The sequence below is a fragment of the Mobula hypostoma genome, chromosome 1, assembly GCF_963921235.1.
Source record: "Mobula hypostoma chromosome 1, sMobHyp1.1, whole genome shotgun sequence".
Taxonomy (NCBI): domain Eukaryota; kingdom Metazoa; phylum Chordata; class Chondrichthyes; order Myliobatiformes; family Myliobatidae; genus Mobula; species Mobula hypostoma.
Window position 1 is genome coordinate 165,126,535 of NC_086097.1, and position 26,332 is coordinate 165,152,866.

At 42.0% G+C, this 26,332-nt stretch overlaps 1 protein-coding gene across 2 annotated transcripts in view; it reads left to right on the top strand.

Moving 5' to 3' along the window:
* The window catches only part of ndufv2 (NADH:ubiquinone oxidoreductase core subunit V2), a 68,245-nt gene that overhangs the window by 24,326 nt on the left and 17,587 nt on the right, over positions 1-26,332 (top strand). Inside the window, exon 4 of one of the 2 annotated variants that reach the window (XM_063059080.1) lies at positions 2,472-2,588. The exons of the other annotated variant lie outside the window; for it this stretch is intronic. Within the exon in view, the coding sequence (XP_062915150.1) occupies positions 2,472-2,588 (117 nt within the window). The remainder of the gene's footprint in view (positions 1-2,471; positions 2,589-26,332) is intronic. 2 annotated transcript variants of the gene reach the window in all.

Genomic DNA, 26,332 nt, shown 5'->3' on the forward strand with positions numbered 1-26,332 from the left:
CTGGCATGTTGTTGCTCTGGAACTGTGTGAATACTTTTCCGGGTTCTTTGGAGAAGAGCGCATTTATTTGCTTGGCCTCTGCGCCCTTAGTATATCTCTGTAGTCCGGTAGTCAGAGTTTTTAACTGTTGCTTTCCAGGGCTTTAGCTAGGGACATACCTCTGTACTTCCTTAGTAGCCGGTCTTCCCACCTTTCTGCAGCTCAGTTAGTCTGCTGATCTTCGCCCTGTGGTTTTCATCCTGGCTTTGAATCATCAACTCCAGGGGGTGGGGTGGGGTTATAACAGTACTCTCCACTGTGTTTCATTTTGTAGCCCGGCATTTCTAGGACTGCTGCTGCTGATACATATATTAGGTTATTGGTCTCGGTTATTTTGGAGGTTGCAATTATGAGTAGTGCTTCATTGGCTGCTTCTAGCATGTTGTCTGATGGAATTTTATCAGTAAGTCTGATGGGCCTCGTTCGTTGATTGACAGTTGTCAGTTTAGCTTTGAGCTTCTCTGATTGCAGCAGCCAACGTCGATATGCCCCAGGGTGAGGTTTGAACTTGCATTTCCCGTATACAAGGTGATACTATGACCTTTGTGCCATCTGTGGGTGCTGGAGGTTATATATGCCTCAGTACTGTATTTCACTGTATGTTTCCATGTACATGTGACAAATAAAGCTAATCTTTTACATTTTTAAGGCTTCAGTATGGCACAAAATAATGGTCAACCTTGCAGTAGCGACTTACCCCATCCTCCTCAATCAGGCTCATTTTACAACCGGGAATGGATATCTCATAGCACTGGAGATATAACACCATCTTAAACATCAAATCAGATCAATTGGCAGGGAAAAATAAAGCCAATGTTCACTCCCATTGTCAACGTTCTGATCAGTTCATCCATCTGCAGTGGGTAGGCCACATTGTCCACAGGTTGGACAACAAATTCCCAAAACAAGCAGTCTAGTTCAAGATCAGTTGGAGTTAAAGATTTTCAAACAACTAAACAATATTTCCAAAAATAATATTTGTCAAAATGTTTCTTGATAAAACTTAAGACCCTTAATAACTCGGTATAGGAGGAGCAGTCAAGAAGATACTTGGCCCGGGAACACGGCTAGGAGCATTGCAGCAAAAGAAAGGCACAGTGTTGCAAACTTGCCTATATGGGACAGGTTCTGAACATCCCACTTAGTGCATGAACCACTTCAGAACCATGAGAACTGTAACAGAAATAAGTCAGGCTACATCCACACTACACTGGATAAATCTATAACCGAAGCCTTTTCTCTTTGTTTTTACCCTCCGTCCACTCTGAAGTGCCGTTTTCCTCCCTCCAGAGTGTGTAAATTTGAAAACACCGATTGTGCAGAGCAGTGTGGACGGGGTAAACGGATATTTTTAAAAACGCTGTCATGACGTGCCGGAACAGATAGTGGCAGCAGCGCGGCATTTCATTGTTTTCTTGAATGCAACCCCCCACACAACCTAACAATTTCAGAAGAGATGGCAATGAGACCGAAGCCAGAAGAGTTAGAAATGTACTCACCAAATACTTTGACCCATAGCTTACTGAATAAATAAATATACTCACTTTGCCCTGTTTTCTGTCCTTGCTTGTATGAAGGTGGTTTACCTATTTATGCAAGTGCTTCTCTGACAATAGATGTGTAGCAGCCTAATGTAACATTGTATGGAAATACAAGATAACACTGATGCAGACGTGTTTTATACATTTAACAAGGTGCTTTATTAATGCAACAGAGTTAGTCAGTTTTTCAGTGTTCGTCATCAACCGGGTCATACTGTCCGTGAACTCCCTGTTACTCCCTCCATACGCTCCAGTATTTGTGGTTTTTTAGTTTTAAGTCCTCCTGCGTGAGAGCCAAGAGCAACTCCTTTAAAGTTTTTCTAGTCTGTAACTGGACAAATGCGCACCAAGTGTACTGTTTCCTCTTTGCTTGTTTTCTGTGTGTCCTGCGCATGCCCAGTAGGAGGAGATTTGCCCAAATATCCGCCTAATGTGGACGGAAATATTTTGAAAAATGCCTGGTGTGGGCGCCTATTGTTTTTACGCGAAACCAGGGTTTTCAAAATTAGCCGATTTAGTGTGGACGTAGCCTCAGTCTCGGCCATGAAGATTGACAAAAAAAATAACATCATGAGTGTAGTCACCTTTCTCTTTGAGCCGAATGAAAATGGACTATGCAACCTTCATCATCTTAAATGGAGCTCTGTAAATGCAATTAGTTCCTTTCTCTCCCCCCCCCCAACCCTTATAGAATTTCCAAGCCCAGTAATTCATATTTTATCATTCGATTATGTACAACATAAAGTAGAATAGCTATGGTTTCCATATAATTTAATGTGTTTATTGATTTTTATCCTGGTTCTTTATTTGGAGGTGTGTGTAAATGTTTGCAGTTTAAATCATGATTGACAAAACACAAACTTGCTTTTCATTTTATCTTCGTTGTTGCAGCGGCTAGAGGTTATTCTTGAGAGTTATCCAGAAGGACATAAATCAGCTGCTGTAATCCCAGTACTGGATCTAGCACAGAGACAAAATGGTTGGCTGCCCCTCTCAGCCATGAACAAGGTAAGTTAAGTGTGATCAAAAGTTTGTGGTTGAAAGAAAGCTAAATGACATGGTTTTAAATTATATTTTCCTCCTCCTTTTCTCCTGTCCACCCTGTGTTTTACATGTTAGAGGCATCTGAAGCACAGTTTGTAAAAGTGCTTTGTAGTTAAACTCTTTTTGTTATTGTTTTGGTCCCTTTCAGTCAGAACTTTACAAAATTGTCATTCGGTTTTCAAGTTATTCCCTTTTTGTTCAAGAGCCTGATGGTTGAGGGGTAATAACTTCCTCCAGACTCGCCACTAGGTTTAGGAACAGTTATTACTCCTCAACCATCAGATTCTTGAACCAAAAGGGAATAACTTGAAAACTGAATGACAATTTTGTAAATTTCTTCACTCAACTTCACTTGCCTCACCAGAGAAATGTTCCCACAACCTATGGACTCATTTTCAAGGACTCTTCATCTTATTCTCAATATTTATTGCTTTTTTTTTCTTTTTGTATTTGCAGTTTGTTGTCTTTTGCACACTGGTTGAATGCCCAATTTGGTGCTGCCTTTCATTGATTCTATTGCTTTATTGCCTGCAAGAAAATGACTTTCAGGGTTATATATGGTGACATATATGTACTATGATAATAAATTTCCTTTTAACTTTAACCTTCTCTCTGTATGGAAGTGTCTCATGTCCTAGTTAGGTATGATGTCATCACGATTTGGCATTGCAGATTTGCAATGACAGATCTGCTGACACTTCCTTAATCCCCAGCATTTCTGATCATCCTAGCCTGAATACATAGTAACTATTTTTCCTTCGGAATCATAAGTGTGTCCATTGTTCACAATCACGGAAATATTATCTCAAGGGGTAGTAGTTCTAGAGGATTGTTCACCGTCACCAGTGCTTCATGGGAGTTAGGAATGCAGTAACACACATCCATAAATTAAAAGCAATATTAGTGTGGTGAATGATCTTAGATATTTAACTTCAGTAAAAACTACATTTACAGTAATTTCAATGGGTTTATAAATTCCAAATAGAAGTAAAATTATAGCTCTAATTAAGTATGAATAAGTAGAATCGGAGTTGTATAGCACAGAAAACAGACCCTGTTACTCATTACATCCATCTGCCAATCTTTTTGCCAATCTGCATAAATTTGTTTGCTCCTATTAGGGTAATTCTCTTCTGAGTTTTCCCTATTTAAGTGCTTTCCAAATACAGTGAATTCAGGTTAATTGGGACACATTGAAACCAGCACATTTTGGGCCAATTAAGCAGCCAAAGTTTCATGGAAGTAGTTAAAAAGACAATCTACCATTTAACTGAGTAACAGATTATGTATTTAAATGAACTAGAGAAGAAATTAGAATATTAGAAAATTAGAATTTTGCCTGACGCCAGCCCCCTAGGCCTGAGTCGACGTAGTAGTAGCGTCAGTACCACTACAGTATTAGAAAACTGTATTGGTTCCTAATAGTTATCGACAGAGGAATTCATCCAGTGTATGCTTTCATAGCCTTTTGTTTGTAAATGAACAAAATCAGTTCAGAAGTGTAGATAATAGACTGCCTTCATTGCCTTCCTGGATGAAGTTGTATCAAAAATTACTGCTTTTTAATTCACTGTGAGTCAGCCCAAATGAATTACATAACACAAGCACTCGCAACTGGCACTCTTTAAAAACTGTTTGCTCTAAGAATAGTGTAGTATCTAATGGTCACACAAGAGCACATGGCTGATGCTAATTAGAAATTGTTTGGCAACAGTCTCCCAATTAAGTGGCATAGTGTTCCAAATAAATGAAGGAAATTCCAGTCCTGCCGAAGGGTTTCTGCCCAAAATGTTGACTGTACTTTTTTCTCATAGAGGCTGCCTGGCCTGCTGAGTTCCTCTAGCATTTTGTGTGTGCTGCTTAGATTTCCAGCATCTGCAGGTTTTCTCTTGTTTGTGAAAGAAATTCTGGCTATTTTGTCCAATAATTTTTGTTCTTTAAGCGTTGTCCCAAATAAGTAGCTGCCCTGATTAACTGGAATCCACTGTACCTCCTAAACTTCATAATTGTATCTGATTCCACCACATTCAGTGGAGGCGAGGTGTAGGTATCAACCACTCTGTTTTAAAACAAACCTTGCCCTCAAATTCCCTTTTAAATTCTTTTCTGTTACCTTAAATCTATTCCCTTCTGTTTTTGATACTCCAGTATGAGAGAGAGATTCTGATTACTAACCGTATTTATGCTGCTTATAACTTTCTATATGTCTATCAAGCTCAGCCTCTTTTTCTCCAGGGAAACAAGTCCAGTCTATCCATTTTTTTCCCAATAACTAAACTTCATTCCGAATAACATCTATCCTGGAGGACCTGCTTTACAGATTCCTTCCTAATTACTTCAATTCTCTCTTCAGGAACTCCTCCCTTTTCCTACCTATGTGATTTGGGCCAGTATGTACCAAGACTTCTGGCTGCTCACTGTCCCTCTTTAGAACGGTTTGGACCTAATCGGTGACGTCTCTGATCCTGGCACCTGGGAGGCAACATACCATCCGGGTGTCTACGTCAAGTCCACAGAATCTCGTGTCTACTTCTAACTATGGAATCCCCTCACACTACTATAGTCCTCCCCTCCCACCCCCACCCCCGGCCGAGTCACAACGCTAGACAGTGCCAGAGACAGGATCGTTGTAGCTTTCCCCAGTAGGTCTCCCACCCCCTGACAGTACAAAAGTGGTATACTTATTATTGAGGGGAACGCCCACGGGGATATCTGCAAAGGCTGCCCATTTCATTCCCATCTCCTGACAGTCACCCAGGTATCTGTCTCCCACAACTGAGAGGTGATCACTTCCCTATAGCTCCTATCAGTTTCCTGTATAAGTGGAAGGTCATCAAGCTGCAGCTCCAGATCCTTAACATGCTTTCTAAGGAGCTACAGTTTGATGCAGATGTGGTTATCAGGGAGGCTGAAGGTCTCCCAAAATTCCCACATCTCACACAACACAACAAAGCCACTGGAGCCATCCTCACTGCACTATGTACTAACGTTGAATGTTACAATGGAAATCAAGGTTTGGAAGATGCAATTGTCGCGAGCGTTGTTTGAAGGCAGTCCATTATCTGCACTAGTGTCTGCGCTAATTTTGTTCATTTACAGTCAGTCAAAAGAACATGGTGGCATATAGTAGATTAATTCCTCCGTTGATAACTATTAGGAAGTAATACACTGTTTTAGATTAGATTAGATTCAACTTTATTGTCATTGCGCCGAGTACAGATACAAAGCCAATGAAATGCAGCTAGCATCTGACCAGAAATGCAAAGAATAGTGTTACTTACAAAATAACTACGAATAAAAAGTAAGTGCTACAGCACACAATTATGAAAGTACTGAGACAGTACAATAGGGGTGCAATACTGCTTAGCGCTGTGATGTGAGGTTCAGCAGGGTCACAGCCTCAGGGAAGAAGCTCTTCCTGAGCCTGCTGGTGCGGGAGCGAAGGCTCCCGTAGCGCCTACTGGATGGGAGGAGAGTAAAAGGTCCATGGTTAGGGTGAGATGCATCCTTGATAATGCTTTTTGCCCTGCTGAGGCAGCGTTTATGGTAGATGTTCTCAGTGGTGGGCAATAATCCGCTGGGCAGTTTTCACCACACGCTGGAGTGCTTTGCGGTCCGATACGGGACAATTGCCATCCCACACTGAGATGCGGTTGGTGAGTATGCTCTCAATGGTACAGTGGTAAAAGTCTGTCCGTATCCTGGGACAGAGGTGAGCTTTCTTGATGCTCCACAGGAAATAAAGGCACGGTTGCGCCTTTTTGATCAGGATGGAGGAGTTCAGGGACCAGGTGAGATCCTCGGAAATGTGGATGCCAAGGAATTTGAAGCTTGATACACACTCCACTACAGCTCCGTTGATGTAGGTGGAGACGTGAGTGTGGCTCCTGGCATGCCTGAAGTCCACAATGATCTCCTTGGTCTTCTGGGTGTTCAGGGCTAGGTTGTTGTTGGCACAACATGCGGCCAGGTGCTGTAGGCCGTCTCGTCCTCCCCTCTGATCAGGCCAACCACCGTGGTGTCGTCTGCAAACTTGATTGTGGAGTTAGAACCAAGTACAGGAACGCAGTCATAGATGAAAAAGGAGTACAGAAGAGGGCTCAGCACACAGCCTTGAGGCACGCCGGTGTTCAGGGTGAGAGTGGAGGAGGAGAGGTTGTCTAACTTAACTGATTGGGGTCTATTAGTCAGAAAGTCCAAGGTCCAATTGCAGAGGGATGAGCTGATACCAAGCTGGCGAAGTTTGGCGATCAGCTTGGAGGGAATCACGGTATTGAATACTGAACTAAAGTCAATGAACAGCATTCTGACGTAAGAGTTGGGGCTGTCCAGGTGGGACAGTACTGTGGTGGTATAGTAGTGTTCTAATTTGTTCTGTATTTCATTTAAATATATGATTTGTTATTCAAACAGCAGTCTGTCTTAACTATTTCCATGAAACTTCAGCTAACTGGGACAGTAACTTAGATGGGCCAAAATGTACTGGTCCCGATGTGCCCTAATTAACCAGAATCCACTGTATCTGGAGTAGTTTGCTGTAATATTTTGTCTAGAATAGTTGCTTAATTCACTTTTCATTATCAATGTATATTTATCATACGTCATTTTTTAGATGCACTGCAGGGATTTTTTGGTGTAGGGCATCACCTGATTGAAGTACAGTTGCAAGAAAGAGTTTGTGAACTCTTTGCAACTACCTGGTTTTCTGTATCAGTTACTCATAAAATGCGGTCTGATCTTCATCCAAGACACACTCATAGAAAAAACACAATCTGCCTAATCTAATAACACACAAACAATTGTACTTTTCATGTCTTTATTGAACACACTGCTTAATCATTCACAGTTCAGGCTGCAAAGATTATGTGAAACTCGGTATTTAATACCGAGTAGAATCTCCTTTAGCAGCAATAACCTCCACCAAATATTTCCTGTAGATACTGAATAGACTTGCACAATGGTGAGGAGGAATCTTAGACCATTCCTCCATACAAAACTCTTTCAGTTCACCAATATTTCTGGGATACCTTGCATGAACAGACCTCTTCGGGTCAAGCACAGCATCTCAATTGGGTTAAGGTTTGGACTCTGACTTGGCCATTCCAAAACATGATTTTTTTTTTCCTTTTTAAACCGTTCTGTTGTTGATTTACTCTTGTGTTTCAGATCATTGTCTTATTGCATCATTAAACTTATATTTAGCTTCAGGTGACGAGCCACTGCCCTGAAATTCTCCTGTCAATGCCTTGAAACAATTTTGAATTCATTGGTCCCTCAACAATTGTAAGCTGTCCTGGGCCTAATGCAGCAAAGCAGCCCAAACCATGATGCTGCTTTCAAACATGCTTCACAGTTGGGATGAGATTTTGGTGTTTGTGTGCAGTGCCCTTTTTCCTCCAAACATAGCTGTGTGCATTTATGCCAAAAAGTTCAACTTTTGTCTTATCTGTCGACAGAACAATGTGGAATATTCAAGTGGTCCTTTGCAAACTTGAGATGTGCAGCAATGTTTCTTTTAGGACAGCGATGTCCTTCATGAACACCACAGGCACTTGTTCAGGCAGAGTTTTTCTTCAAGTGATACATGAACAGAGACTTTAGCATGTTCTGAAGATTTCTGCAGGTCTTTTGCTGTTGCCATTGGGTTCTTTTTCATTTCCTTTAGCATTGCACATTGCGCTCTTGGTATGATCTGCAGTTTACCGAACATTCAAGAGTGTCAGGGAAATGAAGTATGTGTAGTGAAAATTACAACTGAGAAGGTGTTTAGGAAGCTTAATGGTCTGAGGGTGGATAAATCTCCTGGACCTGATGGAATGCATCCTCTGGTTCTGAAGGGAGTAGATAGAGAGATTGCGGTGGCTTTAACAATGGTCTTTCAAGAATCAATAGATTCTGGCATTATACTGGATGACTAGAAAATCGCAAATGTTACTGCATTATTTAAGAAGGCTGGGAGGCAGCAGAAAGGAAACTTTCGATCTGTTAGCCTGACATCAGTGGTTGGGAAGTTGTTGCAATCGATTGTTAGGGATGAGATTACAGAATACCTGGAGGCACATGACAAGATAGGCCAAAGCCAGCATGGTTTCCTGAAAGGAAAATCCTGCCTGACTAACCTACTGCAATTTTTTTTGAGGAAATTACAAGCATGGTAGATAAAGGAGATGCAGTAGATCTGATGTACTTGGATTTCCAGAAGGCCTTTGACAAGGTGCTGTACATGAGGCTGCTTAGCAAGATAAGAGCCCATAGAATTACAGGGAAATTACTGGCATGGGTGGAGCATTGGTTGATCAGTGGAAAGCAGAGAGTGGGTATAAAAGGATCCTATTCTGGCTGGCTGCCAGTTACAGGTGGAGTTCCACAGGGGTCGGTGTTGGGACCGCTGCTTTTTACAATGTATGTCAATGATTTGGACTATGGGATTAATGGATTTGTGGCTAAATTTGCCGATGATACAAAGATAGATGGAAGAGCGGGTAGTGTTGAGGAAACGGAGACCTTGATAGTTTAGGGGGATGGGCAAAGAAGTGGCAAATTAAGTACAATGTTGGATGTGTATGGTCATGCACTTTAGTGGAAGAAATAAATGGGCGGATGATTATTTAGATGGGGAGAGAATTCAAAGTGCAAAGATGCATAGGGACTTGGGAGTCCTTGTGCAGGATACCCTAAAGGTTAACCTCTAGGTTGAGTCGGTGGTGAAGAAGGCGAATGCAATGTCGGTGTTTATTTCTAGAAGTATAGAATTTAAGAGCAGGGATGTGATGTTGAGGCTCTATAAAGCACTCGTGAGACCACACGGAGTATTGTGTGCAGTTTTGGGCTCCTTATTTTAGAAAGGATATACAGACATTGGAGAGGGTTCAGAGAAGATTCACGAGAATGATTCCAAGAATGGAAGGGTTACCATATGAGGGACGTCTGGCGGCTCTTAGGCTGTATTCCCTGGAGTTCAGGAGAATGAGGGGGGGAATCTCATAGAAACATACCAAATGTTAAAAGGCCTGAACAGATTAGATATGGCAAAGTTATTTCCCATAGTAGGGGAGTCTAGGACAAGAGTGCACGACTTCAGGACTGAAGGATGTCCATTTAGAACAGAGATGTGGAGAAATTACTTTAGTCAGAGGATGGTAAATTTGTTGCCAAGAGTGGCTGTGGAGGCCAAGTCATTGGGTGTATTTAAGGCAGAGATAGGTAGTTTCTTGATTAGCCAGGGCATCAAGGGGTGTGGGGAAAAGGCAGGGGAGTGGGGATGACTGGAAGAATTGAATCAGCCCATCATTGAATGGCAGGGCAGACTTAATGGACCGAATGGCCTACTTTTGCTCCTATATCTTATGGTCTTATAACACACTGTTTTCCCATTTTTCTCAGTTCCTTCGTCCCCACCGCATCTGTTCCTAGGATGAGGCTTCCTTTCCAGGACATCAGATATGTCCTCCTGTAATGTTAAGAAGTTAGCATCTCGTAGGCCTCTTGTGACCCTGGCTATTTTGCAAGGGTCATAGCAGCTTAGACTTGGAGAAAATTATAGAAGCACAAATGTATTCTCATGAGATAAGCTGAGCGTGTGACATCGTCCTTGGTATGCAACCTGTGCTTAACTTCAGTTCTTGCTTAGAGTAGCTTGTATCATTGCTTGATTAATTGCTTTAAGAGACATACTCTGCTTTGTACTCACTATGGCACCTGCAATATAAGCATGATGATCAACTTCAATAAAAAAATAAATTCCAAAAAAATAAGAATGGCTATTTCAAGGGCAGGAGGCTTTGAATGGTAAGCCTGTGCCTGTTTGTATCCAGGCATAGTGGCAATTAAAACTGTTACACGAACAGTTTATGGCCTATAAAGTTAACAATACTCATCTGTACAGAAACTAAGGGGGTGAACCCACATGTATCTGTGTACGTGACTGCATGTGTATAAAAAGAGCTGTATTTGCTTCAGAAGCGGGAGACCTCTGGAGCAGCCTCCAAGAGTGCGCTTAGGGGAGGGTTCTCTCTGGTAACTTGCTAATAAAGAGTTAAAGTTACATTCACCGTAGTACGTGGTGTCTTTGCATCGGGTAGATCGAAAGAAGTTTACAATGCTCCTCTTTCAAAGAAGAGAGTTTCCCTTCTTCCACCATGGATGCTGCACTTGCCTGCATCGTCTCCATTTCCCTTAATGAGGATAGAGTTTCTCTTGAGCTCACCTACCACCCATGAGCCTCCACATTCAACACATTCTCTGCAACTGTCTGCCATCTTCAACAGGACCCTACCACCAAACACATCTTTACCTCGCCCCCACCCCCATCCGGTGTCTACAAAATGGTGGTACGCGTAGATGCGGCGGCCTTGCCGGCTCCAACCAGCAGTGAAATTTCTGGTCCTGTTCATCTTTTCTGTGAGCAAAAAACATTGCTATAGATTAAGAACACTGAAATTTGCAAGTTTACCTCATTAATCAGTGGAATAATGAAGGTGCTGCGCAGTTATGGACCAACGTGGCGAACGGGCTCTTGTTCTACACTTTGGTCTACTACATTAATTGGAGGAGCGACTGCTAGGAGCGGTACAGAAGCACAGTAGAGGACCAGTATTAAAGCAAGACTTTTAAGCTCGCTGTGCTCCTGTCGATTATACTTGATAATGTCTGATCACTAGGAAAGAAACTGGATTAGTGCATCTGAACTAGCGGGACATGAGAAACTGTTGCACACTCATCCTGACAGAAACATGGCTTCAAGACATCATTCCAGACTTGGCCATCCAGCTAGAAGGCATAACCCTTTCGGGTGGATAGCAATGCTGTGACCTCCGACAAGACCTTTGGAGGAGGTCTCTGTCTACAGCTATAAGAACTGATGTGTTAATGCCTTAGTAGTAATGGCCCACTGCTCACTGCAGATAGAGTTTTGAATGATGAAGTGCAGGTCTGTCTGCTTACCAAGGGAGTTCATTGTTATGGTGATTATTGCTGTTTACATCCTCTCTTTGCTAGTGCTGGAGAAGCGCTGCTGGAAGTCTACAGCATAATCTGCATGCTCGAAGCCACTCACCCTGTCTTCATTGTTGCTGGTGACTTCAATCCTGCCAACTTAAAAATGGTCCTGCCGAAGTTCTGCCTGCATGTTAACTTCACAACCAGAGGAGAGAATATATTAGACCTGGTTTATACCAATGTACAGACCACTGGTTAAACAAGTAAAGCCGGTTCACAGGGAGATCAGACCTGCCCAGAAGGTGCCACCTCAGTGCTGCTGGACTGCTTCGAAAGCACGGACTGGATCATATTCAGGGAGGCAGCTACTACAATCATCACTTCAACATAGATGAATATGTGGGATCAGTGACTGGCAACATAGGAAAGTGCATTGATGGCGTTAACGTGATTCAACACTATACTGCCAGGACAAACCAGAAACCATGGCTGACTAGAGGTTTGGTCACTGTTTAGGGACCGGAAAGCTGTCTTCAGATAGGGAGACAGGGCGACTTTAATGTTAGCAAGAGCTGCGCTCTCCCATGCCATCAGGAAGGCAAAACATGAGTACACACAGAAAATCACAAAACACTCGTGACACCAGGGACATGCGGCGCATGTGGTAAGGTATGTAAACCATAACCGATTACAAGTCCATCCCTCACATCGGTAACAGAGACGCCTCTCTTCCTGATGGGCTGAATGCTTTCTATGCATGATTTGACCGATTGAATGATGTAACGTCAAGGAAAGCCCCTTCTCCCCCGAGGAACAGGTACCCAGTTTGGTCGCAGCCGAGGTGAAGGGGACCCTAGCCAGGGCAAACCCGTGCAAAGCAGCAGGGCCAGACAACATAGCTGGTCAGGTCTGAGGAACTGTGCAGTTTAGCTAACAGAGGTCTTAACGAATATTTTTAATATCTCTCTGAAAGAGTCCAGAGTCCACTGTCCCTACAGACTTCAAGGTAGCCACCATCATTCCATCATCGGTGCCAAAGAGAGCAGCGGTACCTGGCCTAGATGATTACTGTCCAGTGGCACTGACTTCAACAATCATGAAGTACTTTGAGCAACTGGTAATGATCGTATGAAATTCATACTGAGCACTGGTGCTCCCCGAGGTTGTGTACTCAGTCCACTGCTGTTCATGATACTACAGTAGTTGGCCTTATCAGCAGCAGTTATGTGTAGGCATACAGAGAGGTGGTAGAGAGAACAACAATCCGAGTCTCAACGTGATCAAGACAAAAGAGATTATTGTGATCTTCAGGAAGGCACAGGTAGATCACTCTGCTGTGGAGGGAGTGAAGAGCACAAAATTTCTCAGTGTGCGCATAATGAACAACCTAACCTGGCCCCACAACATCTCACAAGTCAAGAAGGCACAGCATCATCTACACTTCGAGGAGATTGAGGCATGCATGGCTCCCGCCCCCGTTCTAACAACTTTTTACTGGAGCATGATTGCGAATGTACTCTATGGCTACATCATTATGGGGTACAGAAGCTGCAAGGTATCTGACTCCAATACCCTACAGAAGACAATAAAAACTGCCCAGAGGATCATTCAAAGAACACTTATTATTAAAGTATGTATACATTATACAACCTTAAGATTTGTGTCCTCACAGGGAGCCACAAAACAAAGAAATGCAAATAAACTCATTTTAAAAAAAAGACAAAACTTCTAATGTGCTGAGAAAAAAAACAAACCATGCAAGCAAATGGCATTCTGAACTGAAGTCCATAAAGAGAATCTGTACCCAGACCCTTAGTTCAGCGCAGAGCCTGTCCCTCACCTCGGGCTCTGACAGCCTGACCTTTTCAGTCTGGCCTGGTGCTTAGATCATTGTCCAGACATCGGGTTCTGTTGCTTCGATATGCTCTGGGGCCTGGACTCAGCTGTCTGGTTTTGGCCTGAACCTGATCTTTCCAATTCGGCCTGGCGTTTAAATCGATTGGACCTTGGGTCTTCCTTGCACTCAGCGAAGGGTCCACTGTCTCGCCTTGGCTCAGTTCTGCCGCATCGAATTGTTTCCAAGTCCAAAGGGAAGTTATAGTCTATTGCTTGTGATGATGTTTACCAAAAAATGATGGTTAACAAATATTTAGTTGTTTTCCTTGTTTCATCGGCCACCAGCCAGAGGTCACTGAGATTCACCAGTGCCATTAGGGTCTCACTCCCTCCTATTTGTGACATTTACTGGGAGTGCTGCAGATGAAGGGCCCAGAGTATTGTTGACTATCCTTCTCGCCCATCCCACAATCTCTTTAACCCACTACCATCTGGAATGAGTACAGAAGCAACAGGACTAGGACTGTCAGACTGGGTAACAGCTTCTTCTCTCGGACTGTGATAGTAATGAATACCTGCCACCACCGAGATCTCGTCACTAGGATAGTGAGATGCTTACGGTATTATTTACTGTTCACCTGTACTACTCTTTACTACATGCATTTTGAATTATTTTATTTATTTATAGTATAATATGTTGGGTTATGTGCTGTGTGTGATATATGTTGTGTGGGTGCACTATGGTCCGGAGGAAGATTGCTTCGTTTGGTTGTATATATAGTATGCACAGTAAAATGACAATGAACTTGAACTCTGCCTCCCCGTGATTCCCTTGTCCATTCGTCCCTCTCCATTAATCTCCCTCCTGGAACTTATTCCTGCAAGCGGCAGAAGTTCTACGCATGCTCTCCCTCACCTCCATTCAGGGCCCCAAACAGTCCATCCAGGTGAGGCAACACTTCACATGCAAATCTGTTGTGGTTGTCTGCTATATCTGGTGCTCCCAATGCAGCCTCCTTTACGTTAGTGAGACCCGACATAGATTGGGGAAATGCTTTATCGAGCACCTCAGCAAAAAGCGGAACTTCCCAGTGATCAACCAATGAGGCCGCTGTCAGATTGGAGGAGCAACACCTCATTTTCACTCTAGGTAGTCTCCAAACTGATGGCATGAACATCAATTTCTCTCATTTCTGGTAGTATTTTTCCCCTCCCCCTTCACTTCTCCACTCTGGCCTCTTACCTATTTTCCTCTCCTGCATACCACTTCTGTCTGGTGCCCCTCCTCCTTCTCTTTCCCCCATGATCCACTCTCTTCTTCTACCTGATTTCTCCTCCAGCCCTTTGCCTTTTCCACTTATCACCTCCCAGCTTCTTACTTCAACCCCCTCCACTAGTGACCTGGCTTCGCCTGTTACCTTCTAGGTTGTCACCCTCTTCCTCCTCCCCCAATCGTCATATTCTGGCCACCTTCTGCCTTCCCTTCCAGTCCTGATGAAGGTCTTGGTCTGAAACATTGACTGTTTATTCACTTCCATAGATGCTGCCTGATCTGCTGAGTTCCTCTGGCATTTTGTGTGTGTTAATCTCCTCTGCACTCTCTGTGGCATAATTACATTCTTCCTATAGTACTGCACATAAAGTAATTAATGTTGTGAAGTTGAAACTTCTGTCCCAATGTTGATATTTTTGTGACCTAACATATGACAAAGACATGTGTATACCTGTCTTCACCAGCTTATCTACCCAGGATGCCATAGGGAATTATGGATTGGAACCTCAAGATCCCTGTGTACATCAACATCCCATAAACTTGTACCATTTACTATACATATCTCACTCATATTTAATTTCCCAAAATGTATCATAATCTGCCAATACTCCAACCAAATTCCCATCTGATCGATATCCTCCCGTAACCTTGGACAACCTTTGCTATCCACGACATCACCAACTTTTGTATTTTCTGCCCAGTTATTAATCATTTCTCCTACATTCACATCCAGGTTGTTAATACATAACATGAGCAATAAAGTACCAACACTGATTTCTGCAATACTGAATTGATTATAGGCTTCTCATCAGAAAAGCACCCTTCCACTGCTCCCTGCCACTTAACACCAATCCACTTTTGGATTCTGTTACATCTCATGTGCCTTTAACTCTCTGGACCAGCCTGTGAGACCTTTAGCAAATGCTTTACTGAAGTCCATGTACTGCCCTGCCTGTTAACTTGTTAAAGAAAATCTAGTGAGACAGTGTTTTCCTCATCCAAGCTTCATTGACTCTATGTAATCATCCCCTGCTCCTCTTGACACACATAAATTCTATCCCTTTAGATTCTTTCCAGTAATTCAGAGAAAGAATAGTGATGCAAGGCTCACCAGCCTGTCATTACCTGGCTTTTAACATGCTTCCCTTCTTAAATAAAGGAACAACATTTTCTTTTCTCTGTTCTGGCACTTTGCCTGTGGCTAGCAAAGTTGCAAAATATTTCTCTTGCTTCCCATAGCAACCTGCAATAGAACTCAACAGACCCCGGATACTCATCAACCTTTATGTATCCCATAACATCTAATACCACCTCCTGCTCAGCATAGTCATGTAGCCCTGATCAAACATTCCATTCCTAATTTTGCCATTTGCCTTTCATCCATACTGGGACATGCTAGCCCGGAACTCTTCACACAATTTTTAAAAAGTTCTTTCTCGTCAGCTGTCAAGTTACCTGCATTGATCTATCTCAATCTGCTTATGTCATCTCCTCTAATGCTGTTGGAGTTAGCTATCCTTCAGTTCAAGATCTCACATGAGGACCAATCGTATTCCTTTCTCTAATTTTCTGGATCTTTCCATTTTCCATTGTCCACAATTTAAAATATATTCAGTTTAAATACAAGTTGATGAGGGATTTGTGGATTCAAAAAATTCCCATTTTACTAATTGAGAGCCTTACAGTTTTTCAGTGTTGTACCTATATTGGCTTGTATTATCAGAATTGAGTAAATGCCAAACTTATTCAATGCCATATGCATGAATATTGTAATTATTACCATCTGCCCCTTTTCTCATTCCTGTTCATTTTTATTCAGTTCTGCAGCCTCCTTTTACCTTTTCTAAGAAAGGCATATTTTTAAATGGTAAGTGCCTCCTTCAAAATAGTAAATTTCAGCAGAGACTAATTGATCACCTTGTAGAATTACTAAGAAATAAGCTTGGCTTTGAGAACACTATGCATAAAGCATTATTGTCAGCCATCTGTTGTGTTACAGCACTTCAAATCCAGCCAGGCATATTGGTGATCCTCTGATCCAGCAAAGTGCATCTGTTATTTTGACCTAAGAGTTTCATGTTGACAGCGGCCCAGTTATGAAAGCAAATGACATGTTGACCTTTATTGCGAGACAGTTGGAGTTTATAAGTAGGAAACTGTTGTTAGAATTGTGCAAGGTGTTTGTGAGGCCATAACACGGATTTCTATGCATTATCACTTTATTTAAAAAAATATAGAAGCACTTTGGATGCAATCCAAAAAAGATTTGTTAAGCTAATTCCTGGGTGAGAGCGTTGTCCTGTCACAAGCAGCTAACAAAAAAAATGGATCTGTAGTTAGAACAATGAAGGCTGAAGCACACAAGATCCCAAGGGGCCATAAAAGACTATAAATGGAGTTGTTTGCATTGGTGGGAGTCTATGGAGCAAGAGGGCATTGTTATAAGGGTGCCTGGTAGATTTTTCTTGCAGAGGATGTGGAAATCTGTAGAATTCTCTATTCTTTAGAGTTATGGAAGCTAGTTGATGGGAGGTATTTAAAGAGGGGGCAGGTAATCTTTTGAAACATTGGGGTATTAATGATAGATCAGAGTTGAGACCTGCGGTGGATAAGCCATGATAATAATGAATAGTGGTGCAGAGTTGTGTGTGTGTGTGGATGCGGTGGCTGTGTACTCTTATTTTTTATGCTTGGGGAAATAATGTTTACTAAATTAACTAACACAAAATGGAGCTAATAGTAAAAGTATTAAAATATTTACAGTTTTTGTCATCTGATTCTCAAGCAAGTATATTATTTGATTGCTAAACATGGTCATGGTTTAAATCTTTGAACACATGCAACTATATATTCAGTTACAGTTTCATGCTCGTCTGTCATAAGTTTTTCCATAGAAGGTTCAGTTAGTTCACATTAGCTTTTCCCATGTGAACTGCATGCAGTTATTTGCAGCATTAACCATTTACCATCACGGACAGTTTTGGAATGCCTAGAGGTACAGGGATAGTAAGAAAATCTCTCCAGGTAAAAGGCACCATTTAGATTATTGTGCTAGTGTCAGCTCTTTAAGAGCTATGCAATTAATATCACCCCCCATCTGTTCCTACTGCCTCAGGCTGCACATTTCAGATTATAAATTGCTTTTGCATTTTCTTGCTCTCAATTCATTTACTTGTTATTTTAGATATTCCACTGACTGCAATTTTGCCCTGGCTTCTGCCCATCTTTCCTCACAGTCTCACTATACACTGCATCTAGTTGTATACCAATTGCCCCATCCTCAGTTTCCCATCCCTTGCCAAATCAGTTTAAATCCTCCCCAACAGTTCTAGCAAATCTGCCTGTAAGGATATTTGTCCCCCTCAGATTCAGGTGTAATCCATCTCTTTTGTATAACTTAACCAAGAAGAGATCCCAGTGATCCAGAATTCTGAAACTCTACCCCCTACTCCAGTTCCGCAACAATGCATTCACCTGAGAAATTATCCTATTCTTACCCTGACTGGCGCGTGGCACGGGCAGCAGTCCAGAGATTACTATCCTGAAAGTCCTGCTTTTCAGATTCCTACCTAGTTACTTAAATTCTCTCTTCAAGACCTCCTCCCTTTTCCTACCTATGTGATTTGGGCCAGTATGTACCAAGACTTCTGGCTGCTCACTGTCCCTCTTTAGAATGCTGTGGATCTAATTAGTGATGTCTGTGATCCTGGCACCTGGGAGGCAGCATACCATCCGGGTGTCTATATCACGTCCACAGAATCTCGTGTCTACTCCTAACTATGGAATCCCCTCTCACTACTGTAGTCCTCCCCTCCCACACCCCCTCTCCGGTTGAGTCACAACGCTAGAAAGTGCCAGAGACATGATCGTTGTAGCTTCCCCAAGTAGATCTCCCACCCCCTGACAGTATCAGAAGTGGTGTACTTATTATTGAGGGGAATGCCCACAGGTATATCTGCAAAGGCTGCCCATTTCACTCCCATCTCCTGAGGGTCACCCAGGTATCTGTCTCCCACAACTGAGGGGTGATCACTTTCCTATAGCTCCTATCAGTTTCCTGTATAAGTGGAAGGTCATCGAGCTGCAGCTCCAGATCCTTAACATGTTCTCTGAGGAGCTGAAGCTCGGTGCACCTGGTGCAGATATGGCTATCAGGAAGGCTGAAGGTCTCCCAGAATTCCCACATCTCACACAACACAACAAAGCCACTGGAGCCATCCTCACTGCACTATGTACTAACAAGTGTTACAAGGAAATGAAGGTTTGGAAAATGCAATTGTCGAGTGCATTGTTTGAAGGCAGTCCATTATCTGGACTAGTGTCTGCGCTAACTTTGTTCATTTAGTTTGTCAAAAGAACATGATGGCATACAGTAGATTAATTCCTCTGATAACTATTAGGAAGTAATATACTGTTTTATAGTACTGTAGCGGTATAGTAGTGTTTTTGTTCCGTATTTCGTTAAAATATATGATTTGTTACTCAAACAGCAGACTGTCTTAACTATTTCCATGAAACTTCAGCTAATTGGGACAGTCAGTTAGATGGGCCAAAATGTACTGGTCCCGATGTGCCCTAATTAACCAGAATCCACTGTATCTGGAGCAGCTTGCTGTAATGTTTTGTCTAGAATAGTGCTTAATTCGCTTTTCATAATCAATGTATATTTATCATACAAGTCATTTTTTGGATGCACTGCAGGGATTTTTTGGTGTAGGGCATCACCTGATTGAAGTACAGTTGCAAGAAAGAGTTTGTGAACTCTTTGCAACTACCTGGTTTTCTGCATCAGTTACTCATAAAATGCGGCCTGATCTTCATCTAAGACACACTCATAGAAAAAACACAATCTGCCTAATCTAATAACACACAAACAATTGTACTTTTCATGTCTTTATTGAACACATTGCTTAATCATTCACAGTTCAGGCTGCAAAGATTTTGTGAACTCCTGTATTTAATAACTGGTAGAACCTCCTTTAGCAGCAATAACCTCCACCAAACATTTCCTGTAGATACTGAATAGACTTGCACAATGGTGAGGAGGAATTTTAGACCATTCCTCTATACAAAACTCTTTCAGTTCATCAGTATTTCTGGGATACCTTGCATGAACAGACCTCTTCAGGTCAAGCATAGCATCTCAATTGGGTTAAGGTTTGGACTCTGACTTGGCCATTCCAAAACATGAATTTTCTTCTTTTTAAACCATTCTGTTATTGATTTACTTTTGTGTTTCAGATCATTGTCTTATTGCATCATTAAACTTCTGTTTAGCTTCAGGTGACAAACCACTGCCCTGAAATTCTCCTGTCAATGCCTTGAAACAATTTTGAATTCATTGGTCCCTCATCAATTGTAAGCTGTCCTGGCCCTGGTGCAGCAAAGCAGCCTCAAACCTGCCTGGCCTGCTGCGTCCACCAGCAACTTTTATGTGTGCAGCCTCAAACCATGATGAGATTTTGGTGTTTGTATGCAATTCCCCTTTTCCCTCCAAACAGCCATATGCATTTCTGCCAAAAAGTTCAACTTTTGTCTTATCTGTTGATGGGACATTGTGGAATACAGGTTTCCCCCGCCATCCGAAGGTAGAGCGTTCCTATGAAACGGTTCGTTAGCCGGAATGTCGTAAAGCAAAGAAGCAATTACTATTTATTTATATGGGAAAATTTTGTGAGCATTCGCAGACCCAAAAATAACCTACCAAATCATGCCAAATAACACATTAAACCTAAAATAACAGTAACATATAGTAAAAGCAGGAATGATATGATAAATACACAGCCTATATAAAGTAGAAATACTTTTCCATAATCATTGCCAGCACTGTTCTCTGAAGCGAAAATCTCACGCAAGCGCTGTTGGCAAAAACACTCTCTCCAGTAACCTTTAAGCTATGAAGCTGCCAAATCGTACCAAATAACACGTAAAAATACACAGCCGATATAAAGTAGAAATAACGTATGTACAGTGTAGTATCACTTACTGGAATCGGGAAGACAGCTTGCTGAGCACACTGATGATGGTGTGTTAGGCTAAGTCGTCGCAGGTTGGGGTGGTGCAGTGGCCCCCACCTTCCAGGCCACCGACCGATACCAAACCGTGAAGCATGCAGGGGTAGCTGGGATGCATTCAGCACATCTTTAAGAAAAAAGCTGAAATAAACATGCTAAGTAATTAGGTGCTGCCTGACACGTAATTAATTAGCATGTTTATTTTGGCTTTTTTCTTAAAGATGTGCTGCGTGTCTCCCGGCTACTGCTGCATTCTCCGCAAATCGGTACCTGTCCGCTGTCTGGGTGTTGGGGTGGTAGGACACTGAGGTGTCATCTCATCGTCTGTTTCCATTAGAGCAGGCAGCTCATCTTCTCCTATGACTGCCCGCCTCGATGTCGAAGGTTGAGGTTCGTCATCTGCTGTGGCTGATGTGGAAAGCTTGCTTGACTGCTGAGCCTCGTGCATTTTTCTATCATATAGTTCTTTGTAAGGACTCAAACTATCTTGCAAATACTGTATGCCCTAAACTGACGTATCCTTTCAAAGTTAAAGTCGTACTTTATCATTGCGGTGAAAATCTCATGCAGTTGTTTCACGTTCTTTTCGCTACTGCATTTGGTTTCGATTGTTATCCTTTCCTCTTCCAATTGCATCAGCTCTTCATCCATCAATTCTTGGCCATGGGATGCCAAAACCTCTTCAACATCATATTCGTCAGCTTCCACAAGCCAAACTCATGTTGTCCTTACTTCGTTCAGCACGATCAAAATGCTTAATTATGTCTAGTTTTACGCTAAGTGTAACACCCTTACGCGCTCTTTCAGGCTTTTCCGATACCTTAGAACTCACCTTGCTAAAAGCTGCTCACAGGCACGTGTTTAAGCAATGCCGTTCCGAATCCGGGGGGAGAGCAGCTGCCTTTTATCGCACGCTGATTTTTTTCATAACAGTGAAAACACCTTCTGTTAGTGAAAACAGGGTGCTAATATACACTTTGTAGATCTTTCGTAACAGTGAGGTTCGGTAAAGCGAATGTTTGAAAAGCGGGGCACACCTGTATTCAAGTGGTCATTTGCAAACTTGATGTGCAGCAATTTTTTTTTAAAGGAGAGCGGTGGTTTCCTCTGTGGGGTCCTTCATGAATACCATACATGTTCAGTGTTTTTCTTATAGTGGACACATGAACAGAGACTTCAGCATGTTCTAGAGATTTCTGCGGGTTTTTTGGTGTTGCCTTTGGGTTCTTTTTCACCTCCTTCGGCATTGCACTCTTGGTATGATCTGCAGTATACCAGACATTGAAGAGTGTCAGGGAAGTGAAGTACGTGCAGTGAAAATTACGATTGAGAAGGTGTTCAGGTAGCTTAACAGTCTGATGGAATGCACCCTTGGGTTTTGAAAGAAGTAGCTGGAGACATTGTGGAGGCATTAACAATGATCTTTCAAGAATCAATAGATTCTGGCATTGTACAGGATGACTGGAAAATTGCGAATGTTACTCCACTATTTAAGGGTGGGAGGCAGCAGAAAGGAAACTTTCGACCTGTTAGCCTGACATCAGTGGTTGGGAAGTTGTTGGAATCGATTGTTAGGGATGAGATTATGGAATACCTGGAGGCACATGACAAGATAGGCCAAAGCCAGCATGGTTTCCTGCAAAGAAAATCCTGCCTGACTAACCCACTACAATTTTTTGAGGAAATTACAAGCATGGTAGACAAAGGAGATGCAGTAGATGTGGTGTACTTGGATTTTCAGAAGGCCTACTGCACATGAGGTTGCTTAGCGAGATAAGAGCCCATGGAAGTTACTAGCATGGTGGAGCGACAGAAAGCAGAGAGTGGGAATAAAGGGATCCTGGAGTTCCACAGGGGTTGTTGTTGGGACTGCTGCTTTTTATGATGCATGTCCATGATTTGGACTATGGGATTAATGGATTTGTGCCAAATTTGCTGATGATACAAAGATAGGAGGAGGAGCAGGGGTAGTGTTGAGGAAACAGAGACCCTGCAGAGTGACTTAGATAGTTTAGGCGAATGGGCAAAGAAGTGGCAAATGAAATACAATGTTGGAAAGTGTATGGTCATGCACTTTGGTGGAAGAAATAAATGGGCAGTCTATTATTTAGATGGGGAGAGAATTCAAGATGCAGAGATGCAAAAGCACCTGGAAGTCCTTGTGCAGTATACCCTAAAAGTTAACCTCCAGGTTGAATCAGTGGTGAAGAAGGCGAATGCAATGTTGGCGTTCATTTCTAGAGGTATAGAATATAAGAGCAGGGATGTGATGTTGAGGCTCTGTAAGGCACTCGTGAGACCACACTTGGAGTATTAGGTGCAGTTTTGGGCTCCTTATTTTAGAAAGGATATACTGACATTGGAGAGGGTTCAGAGAAGATTCACAAGAATGATTCCAGGTATGAAAGGGTTACCGTATGAGGAACGTCTGGCAGCTCTTGCTGTATTCCCTGGAGTTCAAGGGAATGAGTAGGGAATCTCATAGAAACATTCCAAATGTTAAAAGGCCTGGACAGATTAGCTATGGCAAAGTTATTTCCCATGGTAGGAGATTCTAGACAAGAGGGCACGATTTCAGGATTGAAGGATGTCCATTTAGAACAGAGATGTGGAGAAATTACTTTAGTCAGAGGGTGATAAATCTGTGGAATTTGTTGCCACGAGTGACTGTGGAGGCCAAGTCATTGGGTGTATTTAAGGCAGAGATAGATAGTTTCTTGATTAGCCAGGGCATCAAAGGTTATGGGGTGAAGGCAGGGGAGTGGGGATGACTGGAAGAATTGGATCAGCCCATCATTGAATGGCAGAGCAGACTCAATGGACTGAATGGTCTACTTCCGCTCCTATTTCTTATGGTCTAAATAGCTTTTGGAGAGGGCATTACCGTAGAGGTTCTCATACTTTTTTGAACCTAGACTGTGATTGTTTAAATGGGAAGAAGTACAATTGTTTGAGAGTTGTTAGTTTAGGTAGAATGTGTTTGTCTATTATTGTGACTTAGATGAAGATCAGACCACATGAGTAATTAATGCAGAAGACCAGGTAATTGTAAAGGGTTTACAAACTTTTTCTTGCAACTGTATATAACAAATTATGAAGGGCATATATAATGAAAAGATTTTTCCCCATTGCAGATCTGTTTAAAATAGGAGATATAGGATAGAAGGTTCAGGGAACTCTGCAAAAGAATGTTTTCACCCCGAGGGAACACACTGTGTGAAGTGGAAGTGGAATTTCTCACAATGTTTCAGCATCTAGATGAGCACTTGAATTGCCAAGACATATAATAATATGGACCAAGATCTGGTAATTGAGATTAGTATGTTGTTTAGCCTGCAGCGTTCTGGAGAGCTGAAGGATCCAATTCTGTCCTATGCCTCTATCTCAGCAGAAATGATCTGGAGAAGTACTCAGCATGACAAGTAGCATCCATATAGAGAAATTACATTAATGTTTTGGGGTGGTGTCTTTCCATTAAAAAAAATCATAGTTTCATACAACATAGAAACAAGGATTTTAGCCCACTGATTGCAATAAAGTGCCTGTTTCTATGCTATATGAACCATACCAACTGTTAAGACTCTGATTGGGTTAATCCCATTTTATTCTCCCTACATTCCCTCCAGATTCTACCTGATCCAGAATAGTAAGATGCATGGAATCAACTCAAAATTGGCTTGGGTAAAGAAGACAAACTGTAGTGGTGGAAGGATGTTATTCTGACTGGAGGACTGTAACCAAAGGTGTTCTGCAGTCATCAATGCTTGGACTATTTATTTGTGATAATGTAAAACTAACTCGTACAGCAACATAGATGACTGATTAGTATGTTGGCAACAACAAAAATTGCCAATCTCCTTCATTATCCAGAACGCTTCCAAACGATACAGCAGAATATAGATCAATTGTAGAGATGAACAGAAAAATGTTGAGTTGACTTTAGTCCTGAGAAATGTAAGGTGTTGTATTTTGGGAGATCAAATGTTAAGGAGAATGTACACAGTAAATGTTGAGACTCGCAGGAGTATTGAACTATAGAGGATTCTTTGGGATCCAGGTCCATAGCTTCCTAAAAGTAACAAGACAAATGTTTAGAGTGCTAAATGTAGTCATTGAGTCATAAAAAATTACAGCATATAAAAAGGCCTTTCAGCCCATCCAGTCTATGCCAAACCATATAAATTGCCTAGTCCCATCAAATTACACCCAGGAATAGCCCTTCATACCTCTCCCACTTTTCTTGAACGTTGAAATCAAAATCACATCCACCACTTGCGCTGGCAGTGGTGTTCCACACTCACCACTCTGAGTGAAGAAGTTTCCCCTAGTGTCCCTCCTAAACATTTCACCTTTCACCCTTACTCATGAAAACTAGTTGTAGTTTCACCTAACCTCAGTTGAAAAAGCCTGCTTGTATTTACCCTATTTATACCCCTCACAGGCCTCCAGTCATAGAGGCAACCGTCTATTACCACACCCTGGCTTCTCTCCCAAAGCTATTATCTAATCTAATTTCTTACCTCATCTTGAACCTTCTTGACCAACCTCTCATGCAGAACCTTGTCAAAGGACTTGCTAAAGTCCATGTAGACAACATCCACTGCCTTGCTTTCTTAAATTAAACTTGCCTGATAACTTTCTTGAAAAACTCTTAAGCCCGGTTAGACATGACCTACCAAGGACAAAGCCATGTTGACTATCCCTAATCAGTCCCTGTCTATCTAAATACATGTATATCCAGTCCCTTAGAATACATTCCAATCAATCATTTCCCCTCTACTGATGTCAGGCTCACCGCCTTTAATTTCCTGATTTATTTTTAGAGCTTTTCTTAAACAACAGAACAAGATTAGCTATCCACTATCCTCCAGTACCTCAACTGCTACCAAGGATGAGTTAAATATCTCTGCTTAGGCCCCTGCAATTTCTGCACTTACCTCCCAAAGGAACACCTTGTCAGGCCCTGGGAATTTATCCACCTTAATTTTCCTAAGACAGCAAACACCTCCTTCTCTGTAATCTGTATACAGTCCATGTCTTTGCTGCTGCTTTGCCTTATTTCTGTAGACTCTGTGTCCATCTCCCAAGTAAATACAAATGCAAAAATTCCATTTAAGATCTCCTCATTCTTTTGCCTCCATGCAGATTACCATTCTGATCTTTGTCGACCAATTTTGTCCCTTGCAACCCCTTTGCTGTTAACTTATCAGTAGAAGCCCTTAGAATTCTGCTTCACCGTGTCTGCTAGAGCAACCTGTCTTTTTTTAACCCTCCTGCTTTCTTTGTGGTTTCTTGCATTTATTATACTCCATAACTACCTCATTTGTTGCTACCTGCCTACACCTGCTGTGCACCTCCTTTTTTCTTCTTAAACAGGGCATCAATCTATCTTGAAAACCAAGGTTCTATAAATCATTTATCCTTTCCTTTTGTTCTAACAGGCACATACAAGCTTTGTACTCTCAAAGGCATCCCACTTACCAAGTATACCTTTGTCAGAAAACAGCCTGTCCCAATTCATACTTGTCAGATCCTTTCTCCAATTTAGAACCTCAACCAGAGGATCAGACCTATCCTTTTACATGATTACCTTGAAACTAATAATATTATGATAACTAGATGCAAAGTATTCCCCTACATAAACTTGT